Source organism: Melitaea cinxia, chromosome 29, assembly GCF_905220565.1.
Source record: "Melitaea cinxia chromosome 29, ilMelCinx1.1, whole genome shotgun sequence".
Taxonomy (NCBI): domain Eukaryota; kingdom Metazoa; phylum Arthropoda; class Insecta; order Lepidoptera; family Nymphalidae; genus Melitaea; species Melitaea cinxia.
Window position 1 is genome coordinate 3,215,111 of NC_059422.1, and position 27,273 is coordinate 3,242,383.

The following is a 27,273-nucleotide window of genomic DNA, read 5'->3' on the forward strand; positions in this document are numbered from 1 at the left end:
TTTTTGAGTCCGTGTGGATCCTAACCCTTGAGTTGTACATGTAATCATATGAAAAAATATGTTTCCACTTACGTCGTTTCGATTTAAGTCGCGTATTTCGAGAACCTAACATGCCGTAAATACGAGGACTGCCTGTATTTGGATAACTTTACATACGGGTTATAACAGCAACTCCAGCTTACTATCTAGTTTAATCAGCACTTCTACTCAATTAAATCTCATCAGCATTAATTGATAAAATATATAGCACAAATCTACTTACCAACTTACTGACTATAATCTTACTTTATTAGACTGTTGTTAAATACAAAGAAGCAACTTATATTGTACAAACCAGAAAAAATAAATATTATTTTATTAAGAAAAAAATAGATATTAAATATAAGAAAAATCTACATTTATATTTATTCGATAAGTGTAAAATTGAGTACAGCACTACAGTATAATTGTCTATAGAACTAAAACTATACAAAATAAAAACTTAGAAATCTATAATTGTCATATATCTTTTATTAGCTACTAAATAACCAAGATTACATTTGGTATATAGAAAAAAAAGAGAAAAAAAAAATCTTATACAGGGAATCTGATACGTATGTAATTTTACTAAGTTTTTTTTTAATAAATTCATAGCAAAAACTTTTATCGTTCATCATCATTTTAATTAACTATACAATTATCAAGTTTAGTTTTGATATACAGAAAAATAAAAACAAAACAATCTCATTCGAGGGTAGTTTTTAATTATTTTTTTTTAAATAAATACATAGCAAAAAGTTCTTATATCGTTCAATATCTCCAATTCGGGTCTTTTTTTTTTATACACAGAAAAAGTAAACAAAACAATCTCATGTGGATAGTATTTAATTTTGCTAACTTTTTTAATAAATGCATAGAAAAATGTTTATATCCTCCATTATCCCCAACTCGGGTCGTATTTGGTCCACGTGTAGCTCGGAGCGAGGTAGACTCGTCGGTCCTTTATAAAACACGACACTATGCCTCGATATGCTGTCCTGGGGATACCACTCTGACAAAGAAATATTTGAAAATTTTTATAAACAAAAATAAGTCTTTTTTTTATACGATATATTAAATGTATTAAGAAATCTCTCTGAAAAAGTTTTTGGCACATTTTCCTCGCATCACAAAAGGTGGCAACAAATAAATTATAATATACAAAGAAAACATTGACTGTTAATAGATAATAAATAAAATTTCAATATAGAAAACGAAAAATGACGAAAAAGTAAAATAGTATCAAAAAAAAAAACATACATTCACTTATAATAAAAAAGTGTGCGTACTTATGCACGCACGTAAGAAGTTATACTTCAATGGCTAGCTAACTTCACGTTGCTAACTTCATGGTGTCGGTTTTTTGTGACGGTGTGCGCCTTCATCGTAAAAATTTACTCTCATAATTTTTCCCTAACGTGCCAAAAAAAGTATAATAACTATCCTTGCCTTATATCTTTACATGTCTGCCTGTTCTAACCTATACTGTTTTCTATAAAGGTTACCTTTACCTTTCTTTTAGAAAATAAAAGCATTGCTTTCCAATAATTGTTTGCAGGCAAAAGAAGAAAAACCGACTTCAATTATATCGACAAATAATAGAACGTAGGTAGACGAAAATATAGTCAAGTAAATACACATTATCAAAGATTACTCCAAAAGTTGTAATCAGATCTCGATGAGATTTAAATGTGACCACATGATAAACATCAGTTTTCGATTAAATTAAAAATCATTAAAATCGGTACATCCAGTAAAAAGTTATGTGGGTTTTTGAGAGTTTCTCTCGATTTCTCTGGGATCCCATCATCAGATCCTAGTTTCCTTATCATGGTATCAAACTAGGGATATCTTCTTTCCAACAAAAAAAAAAGAATTATCAAAATCGGTTCATAAACGAAGTTATCCCCGAACATACATAGAAAAAATATATATATACGGTCCAATTGAGTAACCTCCTTTATTTTTTTTGAAGTCATTTAAAAAATAGTATCTCAAATATACATACCCTAAAATCATCCATAAGCCCCAACTTCTTGGCAGCTCGTTGGTAAGTCTTAGCGGTGGAATATGACACCCTGACTGCGGGTTCCGTTCCCGACCCAGACATGGCTTCCTCTGCGGACATTTCCGGTAGACTGTACACTAGAGATGTCAGTGTCTTGTCGTATGTATCCTGAAATAAGGTATTTTTTGCACAAACTGCGGACTTTCTTTTAAATATTAACGACCACGAGCTCTTAATTACCTGTGTGGCATTTCACCAAACATACAATATTATGCTTATCATACAGGCGATAAATTACATAAGTAAATTAAAATCGGCGGTTCTTTACCTTCCTCGTGAAGCTTGGACGTGGTCCGATTCCTATGTTGTTTATCTGTTCAAGTTTAAAACGACAAAGAGAGAAATGCAGAAGCTTTATTGTACACCACTTTCGAAGAAATTAACACACATACACACACACACACACACACACACACACGCACACACACACACACACACACACACATATATATATATATATATATATATATATATATATATGGCTTAAATATAAAAAGTTAACACGAGTATACAAAATTATTTGAATAGATATTGTACCTTTATCAAATATGTTAGATTCAGTTTTGTAAACTCCACAAATTCCATGTTAAGTTGCATATACCTCAAATGCATGTCAAAGAACAGTCCTTTACTGACGCCTACCTGAAAAATTAAACGTATAAATATGAAAATATTAGGCATTTTTAATTACCTATAGTTTAGTTCTGTGGCGACATCTATCGCGCGAAATACGAACTACTACAAACTACGTAATTAGAGAAAAACAGACGTATGCTACATCGCGCTATCAGTGTTTTCAAAGTGATTAAGTATATATACAAGATCCCGACAACAACCGTCGGGGCGTTAGCCCTCCAGACACAACACCCGTCTGGTCGGAGGATCCTCCCTTTTCGATGGCGGACGTGATTCTTTACACCACGTTCTTCTCGCTACTAAAGTTCCATACACTAAATAATGTAATATCAATGACTGTATTACGTTGGTTACTTGTGGAATTACTGTTTTTGCATACACCTATGACGCCAAAAAGATTTTTTTAATTCTTCTAATCCTCTAATTCCTCCATATCATCATCGTATACATCAATAGGAAAAGGATCGGAGTTTATCCACAACATTTAAGTATGAAATAATATTCGTTTTCGTCGTTTCGTTTCAGCCTGTAATATCCCACTACTGGGCATAGGCCTCTTTTCTCCATGTAATAATATAAAACATATTAATGTGACAATGGGTGGACGATATCAGAATGACGGCTGGCCATCTGTGGACCAGAGTTGCACAGTGCAGAGCTCAATGAAAATCACTGGAGGAGGCCGATGCCAGGAGGCACGCTGAGATAAGGGATATTCTATAAACACATTTATTTTGTTACTATTTTTTGGTTCTCGATGGTATTATATGGTAATAGATTCAAAATGCTTTCCTACTGTTCCCTACTGCGAAGAAAAACTTTACGAAGTTTTTTCTTCGCAGTTTATTCATAGGAAAGTGTGTATAAACATGGTCATATACCATCCCTTGAGATCCTTCAAACACGCAATATACACAAGTAATGTCATAAAAAGTGGAAGTCTTGCTGGCTTAAACATTCTTGTTGTTTTGTGAATTAATTGTATTGTTGTGTGCTGTTGTTTTGCCATATATGTTATTAACCTTCTCAATCCCCCCCCCCCTTACAACTTAGGGGTATGAAAAATAGATGTTGTTCGATTCTCAGACCTACCCAATATGCACCCAAAATTTAATGAGAATCGGTCAAGCCGTTTCGGAGGAGTTTAACTACAAACACCGCGACACGAGAACTTTATATATTAAGATATATATATATTTTTTTCACTTTTAACCTCAATAAAATATTCATATTCGCATGCTAAGCCTTACTATTTTGTATCGCATGTTACACGTAAGGTAAAGAAAGCTTATGGGTGCAAATAAATTAAAATAAATGTTCAAATTTCAAACAAAGGTTTAATTTAATATGGTCAATGTTTTTCCCTCTGTTTTTTTTTTTTTTTTTTTTTAAATGAATGTTATAAAGAGGTTATATTAGTTTATTTATTTTTAATCGATCAACTCACCCACTAAATCTATTTTAATAGTGGTTTTTTCATAAATATAATTGTTTACAAAACTTCGAACAAGATGGATTGTATTTTGTCAATTTTTGGAATAACAAATAGAAAATTTTAAATAAAAGTCTCATATATTAAAATGGTTTCAAACACAATTATGAATCATCTATTTATATGATAATTATTTAGTACTTATTTAAAAATTATGAAAAACCAGCACCGATTCGTAATATAGGTTCTGTTGAAAAGAACTGGTAAGAAACTCAACCTGTCCTGCATAAAAGCGAATATTATTATCAAATTCAAGACAAATGCAATGCATACCTAATTACCTATCACTACTACGTATATTATAATTATACTTAATACATCTTAATTCATACAAACCTTCCCAAAACTATATGTTCTTGATATTTCCGGTCGTATACACGCTCGGCCGTCCGTATTTTCTGGATTACGGAGCCAGTCGTCGAAAAATCTAGAAAATAAAAAAATACAAATTAAAAAAAAAACGGAAAAAATTCGACAATATTATTATATTGTGCTAAAAAGTGCTTAAAGTCGGTCGTGGGAAAATATTCGTCTAAAATATAATAACTATAACACTACATTATAATTTAGGCTAGTTTTAGTTTTGGCGGAAACTAGATCGAACGTGACTACAATTATTTTGTCGTTGAAATTATTTATAATTCTTTCATTATATTTTATATTGCTGCCTCACGTAATAATGTATTTTGTTCACGTCATGTAGAATTTGAAGGCTACTTAACTACGCCTAAAGTAATACGAGTTTAGGCATTTTAGTGATTATTACTTTAAACATTGTCCGAATGCGGTGATCTAAAGGACTGTCAGTAAAATATTTATTTTAATTACAACAAGTTTTTTAAATTATTTCTTTACAACAATTAATGAAAAGATTGATCACATCAGAAAACATCTTGCTCAAAATCTTGAGGAGCATAACTCAGGATAAACTAACAAAGCTAAGCAATTGAATAGACCAACTAAACGTAGACCACAATTGACAATCTACTAAGATTATAAAGCTGAAGAGTTTGTTCGCTTAAACGATAATCTCACGCTATCATCAGGAACTGGTGACTCGAATCGAAAATAATCTTTTCAGTTGGTAAGTCCATTTACCGAGGAAGACCATTTAATATTTTAGGAAGTTTTTACTTCAAATTAACAAGGGTGAAATCTTGGGGCACTGCTAGTAGACAAAGTACAATATACTCACGCTTCTGGCCACTTAGGTTCTAATTGAAGCCAGGTATCCTTCCTAAGGAGCCAGCCTAGGCCCGGAAAGAAATCTGTCCTATGAAGAAGTTCAGGTCTTGATAGGTCGATGAGTGCCTTCTTACCGTTGTCGTTCCATGCGGATATACACCTGATGGAAAATGTTTTATAGCTTTTGCTTGTGACTTGGTACGCATGAAAACTGGTAAGAGATAAGACCCGGATCTTATATCAGAAGAAGAATTCGTTTCGTTAACGTTTAACGAACTGTTTAATTTCGATCAAGACATGCATTTGTGAGTTAAACGAATCGTTTTCTAAATATAGGAAGCGGGTATAAGACAGTATAATAATATTTAAAGATACACCAGATATTGATTAGTATTTTTAGAACACAATTTTGTACGAATTAGCCTTTAAATGTCCAATTGCTATGCAAAACTTTTATCCAAATAGGAGTTGGATCTCTCCCCAACTAAATTGTCTAGCTTCGACATTAAAAAAAATATCTTATTTTGTAAATGTATATAATTTCATGCAATATATTTTCCTTACTTCCACAAATATAATCGATTTCTGTTTCTTTCATAAGGATAAATATAACGTTATATATCAAATAATACAACAACATATAACTATAATTTACTAGATAGCGTTCACCCGACTTTTATTTATGACCATTATTTCAGTATTATGAGACAGAGAATTTTATGGCTAATGTCACTTCTGGCTAATATAACTTACTTACTGAAGGTTTACTTATTTTATGGGGTATCGGTGACGATAATTTTTTTTTATGATTTGTAAAATGACGATTCGAAAGTGGAAAGAAGGCTATTTAAAAGAAGTATTTTTTATTTACCAGGGAGGAGGCCTGGTGAGATGTCGTGAGATTTAATTCAACCCCCTCCCCCATCGCCCAATCTCACGTGAGATTTTTCAAAATGTGGGTTTCTTACGTAAACGCGTTGGATTGTTATTGTAAAAAGAAAAAAAAATTGCTTCGTGCTTTTATTTACGACTAGTTAAGACTAGTAATCAATATTGCTGAGAGTTTAATTATAGTTTAACTATAAGTGTAATAAAAATTGAGCAATAGAATACTTAAATAGTACTTCTCAATCAGAAAAAAATTGCGTGATATTGCCCATATTGCCAACGTAAGATTAGATGAAATTTGACTCGACCCCCTCCCTCCCTTAAACATCTCACGTCTTTTATGAACGCTCCCTAATCAGCGGCATTCAATGTGTTAGAATCATTCGGGCTTCAGCCACTGTACAGTGCGGACCTCTGTGAGACCTTGTAACACTGTTAGTTTAATAAACCGTTTTGTTTTGGAAACTATTTTGGAGTTTTATTTATATCAGGAGCGTGCATTTTCATATAAAACGAAGGAATCCGTTATATACACCTGATCGTTACTCAAAGTAGGGAATATATCCGCCAAACCGCATTGGAGCAGCGTGGTGGATTAAGCTCTGATCCTTCTCCTACATGGAGAAAGAGGCTTAAGCCCAGCAGTAGGATGTTACAGGCTGAATCGTGTTATTTAACATAAAGCATTAAATATAAGCGATTTCGTACTCGTAATTGCAAATATTCGCTTTCATACTTTTGCAAGAAATCTAAAGTTCGGAATAAAAAGAACGTAGTTTTAACTCAAAGCATACCAAGTTTTATTCAAATTCATTAAATAATTTTGGGGTAATGCGCAATTAAAATATAGACAAAGACACAGGCAAATGTTGAAGAAAAATTTAGTTTTTGACTTCAGTACAAGTACAAATATTCATTCCAAAGCGAGCGAGAATTGAACGCGCAACTTTAGGGTTTTTGAATTCTCAAATTTAATTTATTATTGTGGAAACATTTTTTCATTTGAATTATCTGAAGGTAATCAATTATCTCATCATCGTAGTATAACGTTGCGGTTAAAACAAAAACTACTCGATTCTGTAGCAAAAACAAATCGTAGAAATTATACAATTGATAACCACTTACCAAATACTAGGATCTTGGAAAAGTAGAGGATATGTTCCCAGGAAGTACTCGAAAAAATCCGGTGAAATGTCCAGATCATCTATCGGGAAAAAAATAAATAAATTTTAGAATTCATAACATCACATACAATTAAATTTCTTACATAATACATTTATAATGGTACCACTAATAATAATAAACAGACATGTGTCATTTGAAAAATCGAAATTTTAAATCAATTAACAGAATACATATTGAATTAATTACGCAATAGTAAAAAAAAGAGCTGGCTTTGAAATACACAGGCCGAAGACGGGAAGCAGCGTTTTCGGTGCGACAACGCCAGCCCTGCTGTCACCGACCCGCCTGCCCAGCGTGGTGACTATGGGCAAAACACATGAGTTCACGCCATTTTTGGCAAAAAAGAGTCAAATATAAAATTATGTCAAATGAAAGAATTACAATTTCAAAATTAATCAAGAGATTAAAAATCAAAATTGATACAAAAATTTATTAAAAAAGAGTTACATTTTTTTTTTACTTATTACGCCGCCCCTAACAGGTTGCTTAAAGGAGGACAGGGTACAATTAAACATCAATAAAGTTAAATAGCCATTGTTTCTGCAGGACTTGAAAACAAAGATGTTTGGCGTATTTCAGCCTAGTTACACGAACAAAAAATAACTTTGTTGAACGTAAGCTCATTCGAAGGTATCTCAAATTAATATTTTGTAATAAAAACGTTGAATCAATTTGAGATTTCAGTATGTTATACAAAAATACTTGGATTCCTCTAATCGACGAAAGGACTACGGCAACGATGGAAGGATTACGACAACTTTATTCGACTAATAGCTCTAAAATTTAAGTTATTCTTGAATTTTCTTTGATTTTTAAACGGTTTTATTTAGCTCACCCCGTTTGTTTTATTTATTTTTTATTATTTATTCTTGGGTCAAATTTAGTAATTCAAATTTCACCCTCTTCCTGTCAACCGATTAATCTGAAATTTTGTATACACTTTGGATTTTGGTGACAATACAATTATGTTTATTCATTATCATTATAAATTCAAGATGGCCGCCGCTACAAAATGGCGGATAATTTATGTTTTATTAATCCCATCAATATGGGTATCAAATGAAAGGGCTCAACAAGCAGAATACAATATACTATAAAAAATTGAAATCCAAGATGGCGGCCGCTACAAAATAGCGGATAACGTAGGTTTTATCAATCCCATCAATATGGGTATCAAATGAAAGGGCTCAACAAGCAGAATACAATATACTATAAAAAATTGAAATACAAGATGGCGGCCGCTACAAAATGGCGGATAACGTAGGTTTTATCGATCCCATCAATATGGGTATCAAATGAAAGTGCTCAACCAGTATAATCAATGTACTATATAAAATTAAAATCCAAGATGGCGGCCTCTACAAAATGGCGGATAACTTAGGTTTTATCAATCCCATCAACATGGGTATCAAATGAAAGGTCTCAACAAGTAGAATACAATTTACTATGCAAAATTGAAATCTAAGCTGGCCGCCGCTACCAAATGTCTGATAACAATTTTTTATCAATCCCACCAATATGGCTATCTAATAAAAGGGCTTGACAAGAAGAATACAGTGCACTATACAACCTCAATATTTAAGATGGGCCTTGCAATAATGAAGCACTAAATGAATTAAACAGAATGCGAAATAAAAACTAAAAACTAGAAAATAAAAACAGGTAAAAAAACTTTTTAAGTTAAACGGTTTTATGTTAAACATACATTGCAATGTTTAAGATAAATGTACTAAAAACCAAAAAATAATAAAATAGATACAGTCGTGGGAATTATAAACATATGCATAGACTAGACTAAAATAAAACCGTGGGGCACGTCAATTGTCTACAAATTATCGACTTAATGTGCGATAGAAGAATCGTTTAATTCGTCGTTAAAATAGGCAGTTGGCCCGCAGACGGTGAGGAAATTACTTAGTATTTTCTTGCTCATGGAAATTCCAATAGTTATACACTCCATGTAAATAAAAGAGATGTTTCAACTAGTTTATCGTTGGACATTCACACTGCTGGCTGGCGAGGAATCGTTTCACTGCTCGTAGTTTGTCTTTAATGGACAAAACATATGATAAAAGTACTACTCGCTCACCACTATGAAACCCTAAAACTCACTTATAATCGAGCTTGCTAGCTTGTTTCCACATTCTAGCCCTACTTATCACACGTCCATCGTTGTCGGTTGAACAACTGCCTAATTATAGTGTAACATTACAAAACAAACATTTTAATCAACGATTGTAGACAATTGACGTGCCCCACGGTTTTATTTTAGTCTAGTCTATGCATATGTTTATAATTCCCACGACTGTATCTATTTTATTATTTTTTGGTTTTTAGTACATTTATCTTAAACATTGCAATGTATGTTTAACATAAAACCGTTTAACTTAAAAAGTTTTTTTACCTGTTTTTATTTTCTATAGCTTCAATATTAGTTTTATATTGTGGCTTCCAGACCGTCGATTCTAATATGGTTCTAACAAATGAGCCGTACAGTAATAATAGAGTAGAACTATACTTGAAATCTCTACCAGACTATCTACGAGCTTCACAACTGACGTATCCTACATCGCGATATTAATGTTGTCAGAAACATATATGTACCCGACAACTGTCTGAGGGGGGGGGGGGGGGGTAGTCCACCAGACTCAATACCCGTCTGGTCGGAGGATCCTCCCTTTTCAATGATAGATGAATTCAATGGAGATGAGTGAATTAAAGGACAATTTGCAATCAAGAAAAACGCCCAAGTCTTCATTTCAATTACTCTGTTAAGCATAACATTGTTTGTGAGATAATCGTATTTAAAAGGTTAGGCCCTTCAGAAAATGAGATAACGCTACACTTTTTAGGATTCAGAGTCAGGTGATTGTTGTTGTTAATACTCAATTCGTTCAGGTCGATCTGTAGTAATTGATAATAGAGACGTTTTAATCTTTATATATATATATTTCTTGTGTGCGAGTGTGTGTCAGACGGATTTTGATGAAATTTTTTGTGTGAGTTCAAGGGGATTCGAGGATGGTTTAGATTCACAATTTGGTCAACTGGAAAATGTTTTTTTAACTAATTTTTCATTTATAAGTTGTTGTTAATTTTGGAATGTTTTACATTGGATCCGGTAGACTGCGCTACCATCGCAGCATCAAATATTTAATTTTATTCTATTTTAATTTCAGTTTGTCCCGACAGTTGGTGCTGCGATCAAATTGAGAAAAATATTTGAAATTTTGTGTTGTGGCAAAACAACGTTTGCGGGGTCAGCTAGTTTCCTTATATATTTTCATATCGTTACCATATATCAGTAAGTCAGAATAATTGAGGGCAGAACCTACGTCACTTATAAACCGATTAAAAAGAAGTGGTCCTTAAGCGAAGTTACTGGTACAAATGTCGCACAAAATCCTTTCACTGTTACAGCCTGACTTCGCTCTCTCAAATAAGATTCAACTCAAATCTTTAAATAAAGAGGAATATATGTGTTTAGTAACGAATACTAAAGAAGCAAAAGATAAAGGTACCTTCTACAATAATCACAGCCTCATGATCCATTTCGACGAAAACATGATTCAAAGCGAATCGGTAGTGTCTGGCTATCTTGTAGTAACCCTTGAATTTAACTTTCTGACGCGGCAGAGGTATCTCCGACAGATCCGGCTGACGCACCACTGTTATACTAGGATCACTATCTGTGTATGATTTGATGACTTTGTACGTTTCATTGTGACCGCAGTCCTGGAACAATTAAATCGTTTAGTTTATCAGGGTTTAGAAAATATATTTTAAGAAGGTGATAGAAGGGAGAGGCATTAGTTAATTATAATTAGATTCATTAATTAGAACTGTAACTTCGAGTTCTTAAGTACTAAGCTCCACAATTAGGCTTCAGTCTGTAATATCCCACTACTGGGCATAGGTCTCTTTCCCCATGTAGAAGAAGGATCAGAGCTTAATCCACCACGCTGCTCCAATGCGCGTTGGCGGATATATTCCCTACTATGAGTAATGATCGCTATCAGGTGTACACGATAACAAACGGGATCGACGGCTTAACGTGCTCTCCGAGCCACGGTGGGGAGACCCACAAAGACTGCACAAACATCAAGAGCACGGCAAACACCTGTATGGGGAATACAAATGTTATATACAAACTCCACAATACATAAGTTTTTTCTTATTTTTTTTTTTTATATTACGAAGTTTATGTAGTTACGCTATACTCTCGACGACAACAAGCATTAATCAAAAGTTAAAAGTTTAACGAGCTTGCAATTTTGACTTTACCAATAATCTGCGTCGTTTTTGTATATATTCTCACAGACGACCCCTATCAATAGAGGAAATATTGATAATATGTCACAACTAGGCTAAGGAGTTAATAACTTCGAACCCAAACTTAATACGTAATGATAAGTTTTCAAAAGGGAAATGTTGCTTAAATAGCACTTGTAAGGAGGTTCCTCTGCCTGGAACTAACGGCGGCCTGGGACTCAATTTTTTTTTTTTTTTTTTTTTTTATGTCACTAGGTCGGCAAACAAGCATACGGCTCACCTGATGGTAAGCGATTACCGTAGCTTATAGACGCCTGCAACACCAGAAGCATCGCAAGCGCGTTGCCGACCCAATCCCCAATCCCCCCCAGGAGCTTTTTTTACCTGTGTCGCTATTTTTACATTTTAAATATTTTTGTTAGTCTTATATAAGTAGGATTTAAAATTTATCAAAGGGTATAAATCTAGACACACTTAACAACCTTGTCGTTACATACAACAATACTATTCCCTATAAAAAATAAAAATTGCCGATATTAAACGTTGTATCATTATAACATTAACCATGACAAGCTAGACTGCGTCATTATGCAATTTTTTCGTTCATCGAACGAAAATGAGGATTATGGCGTTATTTCGCGAAACAGTTTAATACTTTAGCATAATTATGCTGAAATTCAGAAATAATGACAAAATACATAGTGTAAGAGCAAAACTATTATTAGAAAGACACTAACTTGTAACCTACTCATAGCTCTTTAAACTAGCACAGGCTGCAGGGCTTCTAGGTAATGAATACTAACTTAAGCACGATGAAACATTTTAATTTTTTTCTAGGAGTTGGTATTTGGACCACACCTGAGATTATTTTACAAATAAGCAAAGGTCCCCATCGTGTCACGGATAGCACGTTAAACTGTCTGTCCTGTATTAGCAAGATCATATATGTATATATATATATATATATATATATATATATATATATATATATATATATATATACATATATATATATGTATATACTAGCTGACCTGGCGAACTTCGTATCACCTTATTTTTTCTGAAATATAATAATAACATAATATATCAAAATAAAATATAGCCTATCTTTTAAGTTGGATCGAACTGCACATGGTGTGCGAATTTTATTATAATCGGTTAAGTGGTGTAGGAGTCTATTGAGGACAAACATTGTGACACGAGATTTATATATATTAAGATTAGGCTATATATATTCGCACACAGAATTCGTATCAATATGACAATGTGAAAATGATCTTGAATTTACATTGGTGGACGATCTAAATTCAATATTTCAAGCTACAAAGTTCAAGTTTAAGTACTAGCAGGAGGAACTAGAAGTTACATTCAATTAGCAATACATAATATACATACATAATCAAATTTAATACGTTCATACAGATAAAAATACTACATGTACATTTATACATAAATAAAAATGAATGTTGCTAAGCGCATAACTCGAGAATGGCTCGACTAATTCGGCTATTTTTTTTTTGTATGTTCCGCGCAAGCTATTAATCCATATAAAAGAAATTAAAATAAATTTTTATTATTAACTTTTAACAGAGCGAAGTCTGTCCGGGCAGCTAGTTTTGTAATAAAAGCTTAAATGTTAACATAACTTTTCGCCCAATACCTAAAAACTTCTTTTATCAATCTCAGTAATAAAAAAGCATGAATTAGTCTAGCTATTCAAAGGGGGAACGCTGCCAGTATCTTCGGAACCTTGCCTAAAGCGACTCCTTTTAATAATATATTTTAGTTATTATATTATATTAATTTTTTAAGGTTATTAGTTTTAGGTTCATTGTTCTAGTATATATTTTTATATATAGATGTATATTTGCTACTAGGCTGAAAATAATATGTTACATATATATTTCCTCCTGTACTACTCGTAATGTCGATTATTTCGAATATAATCAAGGACTTGAATAACTTGTGCCTTGAACGTAACCGAGAAAAAGAGATGACACTGTATACCACAGATGCATCCACACTACGTCCAATAACACAAAATATGTCTACTGACGATAGACAATATAATATAACACCTCCTGTATCGATATTAAAATGCTATTAGGTGATAAATAATAAAATATAAACTCACCTGACTAACTATAATTGGGAAGATATCTTTATTTGGCCTGAATTTAACTAAATTGTCTAAACATCTCTTCACGGTGACCCTGTCGCAGGCGATCACTAGTATTGGCAATAGTGGTTGTCTAGTATCTGAAAAAGGACTGTTATTAGTAATTAGTAAAACAAAATTTACTATCTGAACAAAATATACAAATTAAAACTAAGAATATTGAAAAACATTGGTTCACCGTATGTTAGGGTTGAATATGATGACGATAGCGTCTTCGGTGCAACAAAGCCAGCCCTGCGGTCACCAAACCGCCTGCCCAGCGTGGTGACTATGGGCAAAACACATGAGTTCACGCCATTATTGGCGCGAACTTGTGGAGGCTTAGTCCAGCAGAGTACTGCGATAGGCTGATGTGTGTACGATGACGCTAAAATTGTACTTTTACTCATTTTTAAGTATTACCAGTACATAAAAAGTTTCAGTAAAGTATTTAAAAAAAATGTACATATCGTTTTTTTTTTGGTAATTTAATAAATAAATAAATAATAAAAAACTAGACCATTAGCGGCTTCTTGAGTTATCTCTAATAATACCTATTTATAAACAATTTTTTCGACTATCTACGTTGTACTACTTATCGATATAAATTTATTCAACTGGGGCAGAGCACAGTAGGACATATCCTGCTCAAAATCTGGAGCAGCACCACTGGAGAAGTACTACAATATTACAAGATCACAGACAAATAATACTGTTTACAAGTAGTGTTGTTTCCATTACTAGTAGTTATGAGGTAAAGCATAACAGGAAATATGGTGATCAAAAACAAGCCCAACTGACGAAACATCTCAATCTTAAAGAAGATCTTAGCCAAATGATACTGCTCTCAAATAGTATTGTGTTCCTCTGGTGAGTACGATAGTCTCAAGCAAAAGTGCATTTAATAATAATAACAATAATATTCTTTATTGTACACTAAAATACAAACAAGCAGAGTAGTAAAAAAAGATGTACAAAGGCGATCTTATCGCTGAAGAGCGATTTCTTCCAGATAACCTTTGGGCACGGGGCACGATATAGTAGCGATAACATAGTTGTACTTTATATGGTTCTTACAAAAATCTTTGTGTTGTTTAAATGGCTGTTACGAAAATAGGCAAAGTACTGTTGGCTACTTTTTCTATGAAATTTAATAAGTTTGTAATCTCGACCGTACCGTTCACTCTCCTTCGTCTATTCTCCATTCTACGTGACATTCGAGAACATCTGTGCTATTTCTGTACAATTGAAAACCATAGTAAAAGATGAACATTATTTGCTCATATTTCATAGTTACGAAAACAATCAATTAATTGTTATATTGTTTCAAAAGTACTCAAATCGATCGAGACTTTTTCAACTTGGTCGGCAAACAAGCGCAGCTTATGCACCTTGCACCGTCTGCAGTACCAGAAGCATCGCAGGCGCGCTGCCGACCCTATCTCCAATTCCCCGGGGAACTCTGGTCACATTACTTACCAACAGGAACGAAACACTGCTTGAAAGCAGTATTATTAATCTGAGATCTTCTGTAAGGTTGAGGTATACTACCCCAGTCACTACTCCATATTTTGTGCGGAAAATTTCCTGCTGAGCCCTATCTCAGTTGCTGTTGACCGCTAACCCAGTTTTTAATGAAGATCTTTAATAAATTACTATCATTAGTACATTATAGATATATCTACGTACTCGAATATTATTTCAAGATACTGATATCACATTGATAGCTCATTTCCACTAAACGGTTCGATATGAAAACCATATGCATTTAGATAGTAGCAAGCTGAACGCGATAAATAAGTTGATTGGCACAATTTTACGCCCCCTTTTAATTAAAAACAGGTATTCGTCCGTTAATATTTTTTGGAGACCAATATAGACATTAAGTAAAAGATATAAGCCAAAATAGTTTTTTTATCTGCCTGTTTCTTTTTATCCCGAAGTTTAGTACATTTTTTATACGACTAGATTTTTTTTTCACAACATACACAACAAACATCTATATGGCCAAAACAAATTTCTGTCACGAGTGGGGATCGAACCCGCGACTGCCAGCGCAACAGTCAGTACTGTGACCGTACGTGCGCCAATGCGTCGTCTAATGATTGATAACGCATTCGGCCCACTCAGGTGGTACCATCAGTGGTAAGCGGTTACCATATCGTATGGACGCATGAAACACTAAAAGCCTCGAAAGCGTGTTGCCGACCTACCCCCACCCCTCCTCCCTTACCTTACTCACGTAAGTCTGGTAGTTCTAACGCACGAAAGGTGAACCATAAATACAGCACAAAGAGATCATGAAATGTTATAATAATGATTATACACAACTTAACTTTGTAAATATTGTCAATTTCTACTTGAGCGAAGCTGCGGGCAACTGCTAGTTTACTTATATAGATTTAATAATAGTACCGCAGATAAAATTACATGTATTAGCGTTGGAAATAAACTTGTGGAACCAATAAGCCGAGTAATAAAAAATAATGCAATATGCTAATGTCTTTTATTGAAATAAATTGGTATTTGATCTAAAAAAAGGGAATTTCAGCTTACATTTATTGTGTTTTTTTTTTTTTAAATTGCTTAAGCTATCCAGATCGCAACTACTATTGAGATTGACAAATAAGCGTTTTTTCTTGATACGGGAATTAGTACTAAAGTATTTATGTACCTATATGTGAGGAGGTATATTTTCAAAATCATTCTATTAAATTTTCCACAACTCCTCCTACGATAGCATTTGGAAGTAGACTAGATAGCATTTAGGTGGCTACAACGCTAGGAGCATCACCAACCTCGACCTTCCCCAGGAGCTCTAGCTATCTTCCTCACCACGAGAACACAAAACTACTTGACTCTAGTTGAGAGCAGTACTATTTAGCTATGATCTTCTGTAAGGTTGAGTGTAAGATCCAGTCAGGCTGCTCTAAATTTTGAGTTAGTGATTTCATGCTGTGAAAACAGCTGTCGAAGAAATTCTTCGTAGCTATATATTTAGACATTTTCCACATTGTTTATTTTATTATATATAAAAGAGGCGTTAATAAAGATTGCTACGCCTTTATTTTACGTCCGGAAGAATACAATTGATTACTTCATGTTTTAATGAACACCTTATCACCGTATCCACACATCTAAGAAATATGCTAACTGGATTTGTCATAGGTATACAAGGAGCTCCAAAGAAAAAAAATGTCCATAACTGCTAAATTATTAATCGCCCGTTTCAATATTCTATTTATCTCTGAATTAGCTTATTAGAGATAGGATTTCGACGTAAGCTATAAGCGTAGCAACAAATTATGTCAAAAGTCTATCGCTAGTAGGTAAAACCAGAGGTAGATAGCTGATTGAAAACGACCGTAAAAGCTATTTTAATCAAATGTAGATTTTTAGTAAGTTGATAATAGTATTTGAAACATAAGAACATTTATGGGAGATTTGTAAAAGTTGTATGTGGAATAAAAGAGTGCTAATTTTTTTTTAAACTGTTGTTTTATCAGACAAATTTTTTCAATGTTAATTTACCTTACCTATTCCGACGCAAAGCAAAGAACTAACTACCCGCAGTAAGACCGAGTAAATCGGTATAAAAAGACTAATGGACAGGCCACGCTTAACTAACTTCCTCGCGGAAGTGCAACCACGTCCCCGTGATTCCGACCAGGCATGTCGAAGGAAGGAAGGAGGTTTTGGTCCGTGCGAATCCGACATACCCTCCAGCTCTAGGCTGGAGGCATCCGTTAAGGATTTCATCTGGATTAAAAAAAGGCCACGCTTAACTAAAATTAGCTATAGCAAAGTTATTTTCACAAAAAATATTTTTAATACAGATTTCCCGTTTCATGCATTTTCGTATGGTATCCCACAATAATCTATATATTTAAAACGCGAAGCCCAAACTTTGTACCCCTTTGGTACCAAAATTGCGCGGACGGAGGAGTATGAAATTTCGCACACTTATAGTTTATACAGAGAAGGAATGCAGAATGCTAATATATTTTTTTTTAATTATTAACAAAAATACCACTACCGTGTATTTGGCACACACGCGTCAATGAAATTGAGAATAGATTATTTATATAAGATTAATATTATTTGTCTTAACTGAATGTCAAGCATAATAAGTAATAAATACATATATGTTCACACTTATAATTAAACTAATTATGGTCGAATTTCGACCACGGGAGACCACTAGTACACTATAATTGTCAATGTAAAGAGTCAATGAACTTTGTATTTATTTAACCGTTATGACATAACGTTTACATTGCATTTTCGTCCAAAAAAGCCGATTGCTTTTTTGTCATAGTAATAAATAGAGCAAATAGTACATCCGCCCGTGTTTTCATCTCAGCATGTTGTCTGCGGATGTCAAAACGCCCGACTACCAATTTTTAACGGACTATAAAAGAAGGTTCCTAATTCGAATTTTTTAAAGTCAAGTTTTATTTAGTAGTTGCAAGTAAAATTGTTACAATCGTTGCTATACAAAATCAATACATAACACCTTTTTGACTAGCCCGTTGGCGCAGTTTGTAGTGACTCTGCTTTCTGCTCCGGGCGTTGTGGGTTCGATTACCACCCCGAGTCGAGGTATATACATTTATTTGTATATGTATTATTTATATATGTTTAACGAAAAAAAAAAAAATGTACCTTACTTTAGAAACAAATGACCGTGTATTGTGTTGTAAATAGTTATTTATTTTATTTATATAATAAAAATGTAAATGTAATATGTTTGTGACGCTAATCTCAGAAACGGCTTATCCGATTTAGATACGGTTTTCACTAATACATTGTGGCAAGCTTCATTTAACATTTAGTGTTTGTTTCATGTCAATCGGTTCATCAATTTAAAAAGATATGCCAATTTAAAGAATCACGTTGAACATGTAAATACCCAAACGACGGTGTTTATAATCCGAAAATAGACCAAAAGATATATGCAAAAAATGCCGTCCAAAGTCGCTTTTCCACGCGGACGAACTCGTGGGCACTGCTAGTAAACAAATAAACTTGTTACTGGGTGTAATTATTTTCACGATACTTTTTTATTCGAAAGCTTCAAGCTGTTGTCATGTGGTCTCGATTAAATTTGAGCGAGATTTGACGAGTTGTTTTTTATTTATTTATTAGGGATGGCACAGAAAGTTATAAATAAATAAAAATGAAATATAAACAAAGCAGTATAATTATATTATATTACTACCTGTGCTGGCGACTTCCTCTGCGTAGAAAAATAGTTATTATGCAGTTCGCAGAGTTATAAAAAAAAATCTAAAATAAAAGTAGCCTAAGTTACTCCTTATTACATCAGCTATCTGTCAATGAAAGTCCCGTCAAAATCGGTCCAGCCGTTTCAGAGATTAGCCGGAACAAACAGACAGACAAAAATTGTAAAAAAAAAGTTATTTTGGTATATGTACCGTGTATAATTTGCCTAATTCTCATTTTATATATTTTGTGCGTATTTCATTTATCCCTAATGACGCGTATTTGATTGACTTCGACTAAGTTGACGATGTATCTGATGATGTTGATGATAATTGAGGTAGGGCTCGGCAGGAAATTTCCTGCTCAAAATATGGAGCAGCCTGACTGGGGTAGACCTTACAGAAGATCACAGCTAAATATACTACTTTCAAACATATATTTTAAAAAATGTTCTCATATTTTTACTCTTCACATCGAAAATTCGAAATTGAAGTTATTTTTTTTTTTGGCTGTGAAGAAATACAATTATAATTTCTTATTATTGAAATGTTTATGGTTTTTAAATTAAGTTCACAATGTGATCCGTTACGACACGCCTACGATAACGTTCAGAACTATTACCTTTTCTCTTTACAAGCGATCGTATAAAATCTCTCTATCGTTTCCCCCACACTTTAATGTACCTATAGATTTATCAGCGGTAGAGCGTGAAATAGATTTTACAATACTAAGTTTATGTACATAAATAACTGAAAAATCCTGGCCAGGCTATTGTTAATACAAAATTAAAAAAAAAAATATATTAAAAATGCAATTAGTTTAAGGAATAAATTTTATACCTACCGACAGTAAAGCAGCAGATAGTAAGCCTGTATAAAATGCAAACATCGGGTTGTTTATTATTTTCCTGGCACAACGATTGGATGGCAGGTATAAACAGGTATATTAATATATATTATTCTAGTTACTTTCACCCACATGTTTAATAAATCTTACATCAAAATGAGCGCTGTTTCATTGCAAATACGATGACATAGGGTTGCCAGCTAAGCTTGGTTGCGAATACGATGACATAGGGTTGCCAGCTAAGTTTGGTTTGAATGGCGGTTGTTGAATATAATATAACATGGTCAGGAATTTTCTAGCCAACTTTATCGCGATTTATTTTTAATGTACTAAATACATAATTATTTAGTGAGATCACGCCAAGTTCGTATCTTAGACTTTAAATATTTATTCAAATATGTGATCTTTATTGTAATTTATTATAAGTTCGGCATTTCGATAAGACTCGTTTAGGTCATAAGGTGAACAAAATGAACTTTATCACGAGTTTGTCTTCATAGTAATGTTTGAACACTAAGTTACTGTATTTCTTAGATAAGGTTTTACCCGCGGCTACGCTCGCATTGCCCACGCCTTTTGTTAATCATGCATGCATTATAATAATACCACGGGCGATTTTTCATTATTACTACAGATCGACAGTTCTGTGATTGCCTAGGAAAACTAGGACGTGGTCCGACGCTGGCGATTTTTTTCCCCTTACAAAATACTGTTTGATGGAAAAGTATACACAACATTCCTTTGTAATTTCTGAACATAGATATAGTATCCGATGTTACTTCTAATACCTCTAAGAACATGTGTAAAAATTTTAATTATTTATTCGGAATTAATTATTCGAAACTATATGTTGGAACATTTAGCACTCTATTAATAAATAATTGTTAAAGAGATTATTTTTTATTTATTTACTAGCGACCCGCCGAGGCTTCGCATGGTTGCAAAAGCTATCAGAGTTCCTCTACTTCATTATGCATGCTGTATACATATAAACCTTCCTCTGGAATCACTATATTTACTAAAGTAAACCGCATCAAAATCCGTTGCATAGTTTTAAAGATCTAAGCGTACAGACAGCGGGAAGCGACTTTGTTTTATACTCAATTCAATACTACAATTCTATATTTTCATAGAACAGATTTACACATCTATAATGGTACGGCAATTGAACATCCAATAATACATATATATCTATAGCGTAAAATTCTTTTTAACCGATTAAATAAAATAAGGAGTGTAGGTGTCCCGAATTTTTTTTTAAATTGAAAACTTTGTCGTGTGTTCCTAATTTAAATTTGAGCGAAATCTGACAAGTAGTGTCGGAGTTATGCCAATAATGTGTATGGTAAATACAGATAAATTGACATCGGTTTTTTTTTTAAAGTAAACCTTCTTTATGCGTGCTTGACTTGGGGAGTAAGCTGGTAAATGCGTGACGAGACTGTTACGATAAGTGTGATCGACCGAGGCGAACGAAAGTTGAGAATTAAGCGCTATGTGTACAAATGTATAGTATGTGACAACCCTGCGGCAATTGACAAGCGACATTTCACGAGACTTCAAAGGGACGTCTTTCGAACGGACTACTGAGTCTTTATGCTGTGATTTTAGTACGAAACATAAATAAATACAAAAAAAGTAAGCGAAAGGTACAATAGTGTAAATAAATAAAATCGTAAATATGTTTAATCATTGAGTTAAGCGCTTAGTACATTTATTTTTATTTAGATAGATATATAAGTAATTATACACAGACTCAAGGCAGGAATTAAAACTACAGTAACTATTGAAGTCTGCGTATAAAACTACACATGGTGGTTAATACTGATAATGGAAAACTATTAAAATAGTGGAATACAAAAAAAGATATTAAATCAATAGAATACCAAGAACTAACAAAAACCAATCTTAAATCCAATGATATACTTCTCAACTGATAATTATGTAACAGTAGAATGGTCTCCGCTTTATCACAATAGGTAGGCGTATTAAACAATTTCGTTTCTTCGACGTACGATGTTAACGTCATAGAAATTTGTAAACATCCGGTAAAATATGTTTACGAATTCCATGTTAAGTAGATGAACAGTTTCTAAGAACTTCAATACAATAACACGCCTGTTAGATCCAATTTATACCTTTCTTATATTATCTTATCTATCTTTAAATCACGACCACGATTCAGCCCGTAACATCCCACTGCTGGGCATAGGCCTCATTCTCCATGTAGGAGAAGTGTCGGAGCATAATCCACCACGCTGCTCCGCAGCAGGTGGCGGATATATTCCTTACTATGGGTAATGATCGCTATCAGATGTCTATGACAACAAACGGGTCCGACTGCTTAACATGTTCTCCGAGGCACGGTGGGGAGACCTACAAGGACAGAAAACCAGACCGGAAAGAAATGTTTGTACAAATGAAAAATATCCATGCCAAGCGGGAATCGAACCCCCAAACCATCGCCAGACGCCAACAAGGCACACGTACCGCTACACTCGAGTGATTGTTAACATATGAATAAAAGATATTAACTACTATTTACACGTAAACACTTATATATGTGCCGCAGACGAGGAATAGGATATGCCTATTTTTTATTTATATGGAACTAGGTCGGCAAACAAGCGTACGGCTCACCTAATGGTAAGCGATTGACGTAGCCTATAGACGCCTGCAACACCAGAAGCGTCACAAACGTGTTCCTGACCCTACCCTCGACGCTCACAAGGAGCTCTGGTCACCTTACTCACTACAGGAATACAACACTACTTAAAATAGTATTATTTAGCTGTGCAAATTTCGAGCAGGATTTTTCCTGCTGTACCCAGCGTCAGTCAATTGGCTAAAATCGCCAAGCAACTCAGGAGTGTAATTTAAAAATACAATAGTGTTCGAATATCAAATATTCTTACTCTCGCTCCAGCCTATCGCAGTCTACTGCTGGACATCGGCCTCCACAAGTTCGCGCCAAAAATAGCGTAAACTCATGTCAAATATGAATTTCAATGAATTGCATAGGTAGTTTGCGTTTTAATTTTCGTTCTAAGGTAACATATGCCAAGTCAATAACTCATTTCCAGTAACGTATTTATAAGGATTCACGTTTACAGCGTGAGGCAACCTTACAACTTTAATTGAATATGAGTGTAGGTTTGTCATCTGAGTTTTTATATTTGACATTTTTAAAGGGCGATTTTGATTGCGTCTTTTTAATAGTAACCTAATTTTCTCATTTAAAAAAGTTAGCTGTCTATTCTATCATTTCAGAGAAACTAGGCACATACTCGTAACGACACAAGACTTACGCAAATAGAAAAACACGGTTTTTTTCTTCTTTAATCTATATATTAATACGTGGAGCAAAAACTTTGTACCCCTTTTTAAGAAAATTGCGCGGACGGAGGAGTATTTGCACATTTATAGCTAATATAGAGAAAAAGTGTAGAATGCTAATATTTATTTAAAACTATGCATGAAAAAGACACAATCAATAAATAAATGAAAAAATATATTACGGCCACTGGGCGATCCTAGTATATACAAAATAACCAACGAAATGTTCATATAGACTTAGAACTATCTATTACTAATGTACAGTTCTTAGTTTTTGCAATAAGGATTTTTATTAAACTATAATATTTTATAAATTTAAAAGTTAAAATACTTACCTAAAAAATGATTAAATTCTCAACTGCAATGGAAAATGGTTTGTGTCTGCATTGCCCTCAACCCCAAATGACAATAAAATAATTTGTGTCAAACACAACTAAAAGCCATATCTTATACTATTAAACGAGCAATTCTTGTATATATATATATAATCTGAATCTCGGAAACGGCTCCAACGATTTCCATAAAATTTAGTATATAGGAGGTTTCGGGGGAGATAAATCCATCTAACTAAGATTCATTTTTAGAAAATGACGTTTTATCCCTGTTTTTAGGGAGTGAAAAAATAGCTACAATATCGTTAGAATACGAAGGTAAATTTCGCAACTGTCATTAAAGTTGTAATAGCTCGGTGGGAAATCGGCCGGTCGGGATCAACCGAGGAGATCATGGTTCAAATCCCAATGTCCCGGATCTATTATTTTTTCCTTTTTTTTAATTGCACTCGTAATTTTAAAAAAAATATTATTCATATTTTATAAATATGTAATTCGAATTTAAATATGAATTCCAAAAAACACGATTTACAAAAATACCGAGCTAAGCTCGGTCACCCAGGTACTAAAGAATTAAATTGAATTACAATAGGCAAATCAAACTATTCATATACAACACTTTTATAACGTACAATGTTGTTGTAACTTCAGAGGTGGTTCGAATTTAGAGTCATTATATGTCCCCTGTGTTTCAACTAATGCCGCGTGATTCCTTTTTGTGTTGGTGTATTATTATATTAGTACTTGTGCGAATAAATCGCAGTAAACAAGTAAAAAAATTACCATCATCATCATCATCTTCCTGCCCTTATCCCACTTATGTAGGCTCAGCACAATATGTTTTTCTCTTCCGTTCCTCTCTATTATTCGTCACTTCAGCGCTTACTCCTTTCTTTCTCATATCCTCACTCACACAATCCATCCATCGCTTTTTCGGTCGGCCGATCGCTCTTCGTCCTTCGACATTCATCCCTAAGAATGGCGTTCACATCATCTCTTATTACCAAGGGTTGACTGTTAGCTATCTCTTTTGGAGATCCTTGCAAACTTCTTATATAATGACTATTGTAAGATTATTAAGTGTCATAAAGAATATAATAAAAATATCACAGTCATTAATCAAAATAAAATATAGCCTATATTTAAAGTTGTACAACGGTACATGTGCAAAATTTCATTAAAATCGGTCCAGTAGTTTCGGAAAATAGCCCGGACAAAGATTATGAAACGAGATTTTTATATATATATATATATAGATGTATTGAAAAATATAGTATTTATGTTATCTTTATCTAGTCTTTCTATGAGGAAGGGGGCGTACTGACACTATTTTGATGCCTAATAATAGACGTATAACATATAATTTATCATTACAGTTATCTATTTTAACAATTACTAAATACTTGTAGTAAGTATTAATGTTCTTGAGTATTCATTTTACTATTACCTACCTTTATAGCTTGATAGGTAAATTCAAAAACTCTGAAGGAGTTGGTAGATTCTTTTCTTAAAGGTAAAAAATTACTTTTGGACTAACTACTGAGGATGAAAAAAATTTTAAATCCTTTTAAGCCAATTCTAGTATAATTTTAATTCTTGAAAAGAATTTCTAGTACCCCTATTTCAGATAGAGGATTTTTTTTCATATTTTGATTTTCAGACTGATTACAGCCAAAATATATATATTTTTTTATTTCACTAGTTCGGCAAACAAGCGTACGGCTCACCTGATGGTAAGAGATTACCGTAGCTTATAGACACCTGCAACACCGTTGCACGCATTGCAAGTGCGTTGCCGACCCAATCCCCCCAGGAGCTCTGATCACCTTACTCACTAACAGGAACACAATACTGCTTGAAAACAGTATTATTTAGTTGTGGTCTTCTTTAAGGTCGAGGTACTACCCCAGTCGGACTGCTCCATATTTTGAGCAGGAAATTCCTGCTGTGCCCTACCTCAGTTAAATAGCTTTTTAACAATAAGTTTACTTTCAAATATTGTAGGTAGAGTTGTGGAGAAGTAGACTTCAATAGTTTAGGAAATATTTCATTGAATTGTGTATTATAATACAGGATTTTATTATTACAATAATTGTCTGATTTAACTTACTACTAATGACGACATATTTTGTAGCAGCATATAGCAGTATTGTGTTCTTATGAATTGTTTACTTACTAAGTTTAATAGCACTCAAGTCAAGATTTTTTTAAATATATTTCCTGTCAGCTAGACTTTAGATTAAGAACCGTCATTTTGAAGTTAAATAGGTTATTTTTGAGTTATTTTTTTTTTAACGAAATTATGTCGATAAGCGGTCTAATTTGGAAGTTGATAGGTTAAGGTTATTTTTTTTTGTAACGAAATTATGCCGATAAATGGTCGAATTTTGAGCTTAGATAATTCTACGGTTCTTAATCTGAAGCCTTACCTTTCCTGTCTCCTAAATTTGATAGAGAATGCCTACAGAAAAAAATCTCATAAATCTCATAGCCCTGTACGAGATATAATAAACTCTGTATGAGAATTTGGTCTGTATTTGTACACGTTTTTAAAGTTTATAAGTTTTTTTTCCATAGGGTTGTTATCTCAAATATTATAATAAACCTCCTTGTTTTGTACATTCTATGTGACAAAGTTATCTGTGCAATTTTTTTTATAAGCTATAAAAAATAAAATAGTAAAGTTACTTACTCTGGATAATATCTACTTTATTCACAGCAGACTCTTCGCTCTCACTTAATTTCTCTTCAGTCTTTTTTAAATGTGTTTTAACTTTTTGCAGTAAGTCATACGTATCACTCAGCTGACTCTGCATTTTACTTTCCAATCTATCTATTTCTACTTCTAATTCTGTAACGCTGTTCCTCGATTTGTAAACGGGAACGTATGAAGATGAAAACGACACAACCACCCATAGTAATATGAAACAACCGAAAAATATAATAAATTTACGTAAATTTACACGCATCGTGCACGTTATAACTATTTGTTATCTCAGAACATCGTCAATTCTTTCACACATAACACTTTTTATGTTTAGGGACAAACTATAAAATAATAAATATCAAAACCATTGATGGTTTAATAGTTTTACAGAACATATTTATTTATTAAAGTCTTCTTTTATCACTATAACCAAATGTCTTAATGTGCGGTCATGGTTTGTTGTATAAGCTTTTTTTCTAAAATAGATTTAGTTTATTTATAAAAGTGCCATGAAAACATCGACGTCGGTCAGAATTTCGTCGACAACTGGCTTTGACAGACTTTGACAAGCCACGTATGTGCTGCCAGCTTCAAATGTATTAACAATTAACATCCTAGAAAATACGTTCGTTATTTTAAAAAAAATAGTTAATTTAAAGTTAATTTTATTTATAGAAAGTTTATAGCATCTTATTAATTCCATTCAAATCTACATTATATAATTTGTAGCTGAGGTTTTATATCTGTAGATTCTTTTGGTATAAAAATCCACGTCATATTATTTATCTTTTACCAATTTGTACGATTTTATTAGAACGCTCGCTTAGACTGAATATAAAACCATCATATCAGAAATTTCGATCTAGCAGATAGATCGTTCCATAGCATTGGTTAGAGCACCGATACGGTCAGTCGGAGATGCAG

General features: G+C 33.4%; 1 protein-coding gene across 1 annotated transcript; it reads right to left on the minus strand.

Annotated features, from left to right (window-relative positions):
* Nucleotides 1–721: 721 nt before the first annotated feature.
* Nucleotides 722–26,891, minus strand: LOC123667890 (alpha-1,3-mannosyl-glycoprotein 2-beta-N-acetylglucosaminyltransferase). Its single transcript, XM_045601723.1, has 9 exons — nt 26,335–26,891; nt 13,879–14,003; nt 10,994–11,207; nt 7,413–7,491; nt 5,410–5,559; nt 4,551–4,641; nt 2,624–2,728; nt 2,027–2,194; nt 722–1,030 (listed from the first exon to the last, which is right to left on the minus strand). The coding sequence occupies exons 1-9, from the start codon at nt 26,609–26,611 to the stop codon at nt 917–919; spliced, it is 1,323 nt and encodes a 440-aa protein (XP_045457679.1). The 5' UTR covers nt 26,612–26,891; the 3' UTR covers nt 722–916.
* Nucleotides 26,892–27,273: the final 382 nt, after the last annotated feature.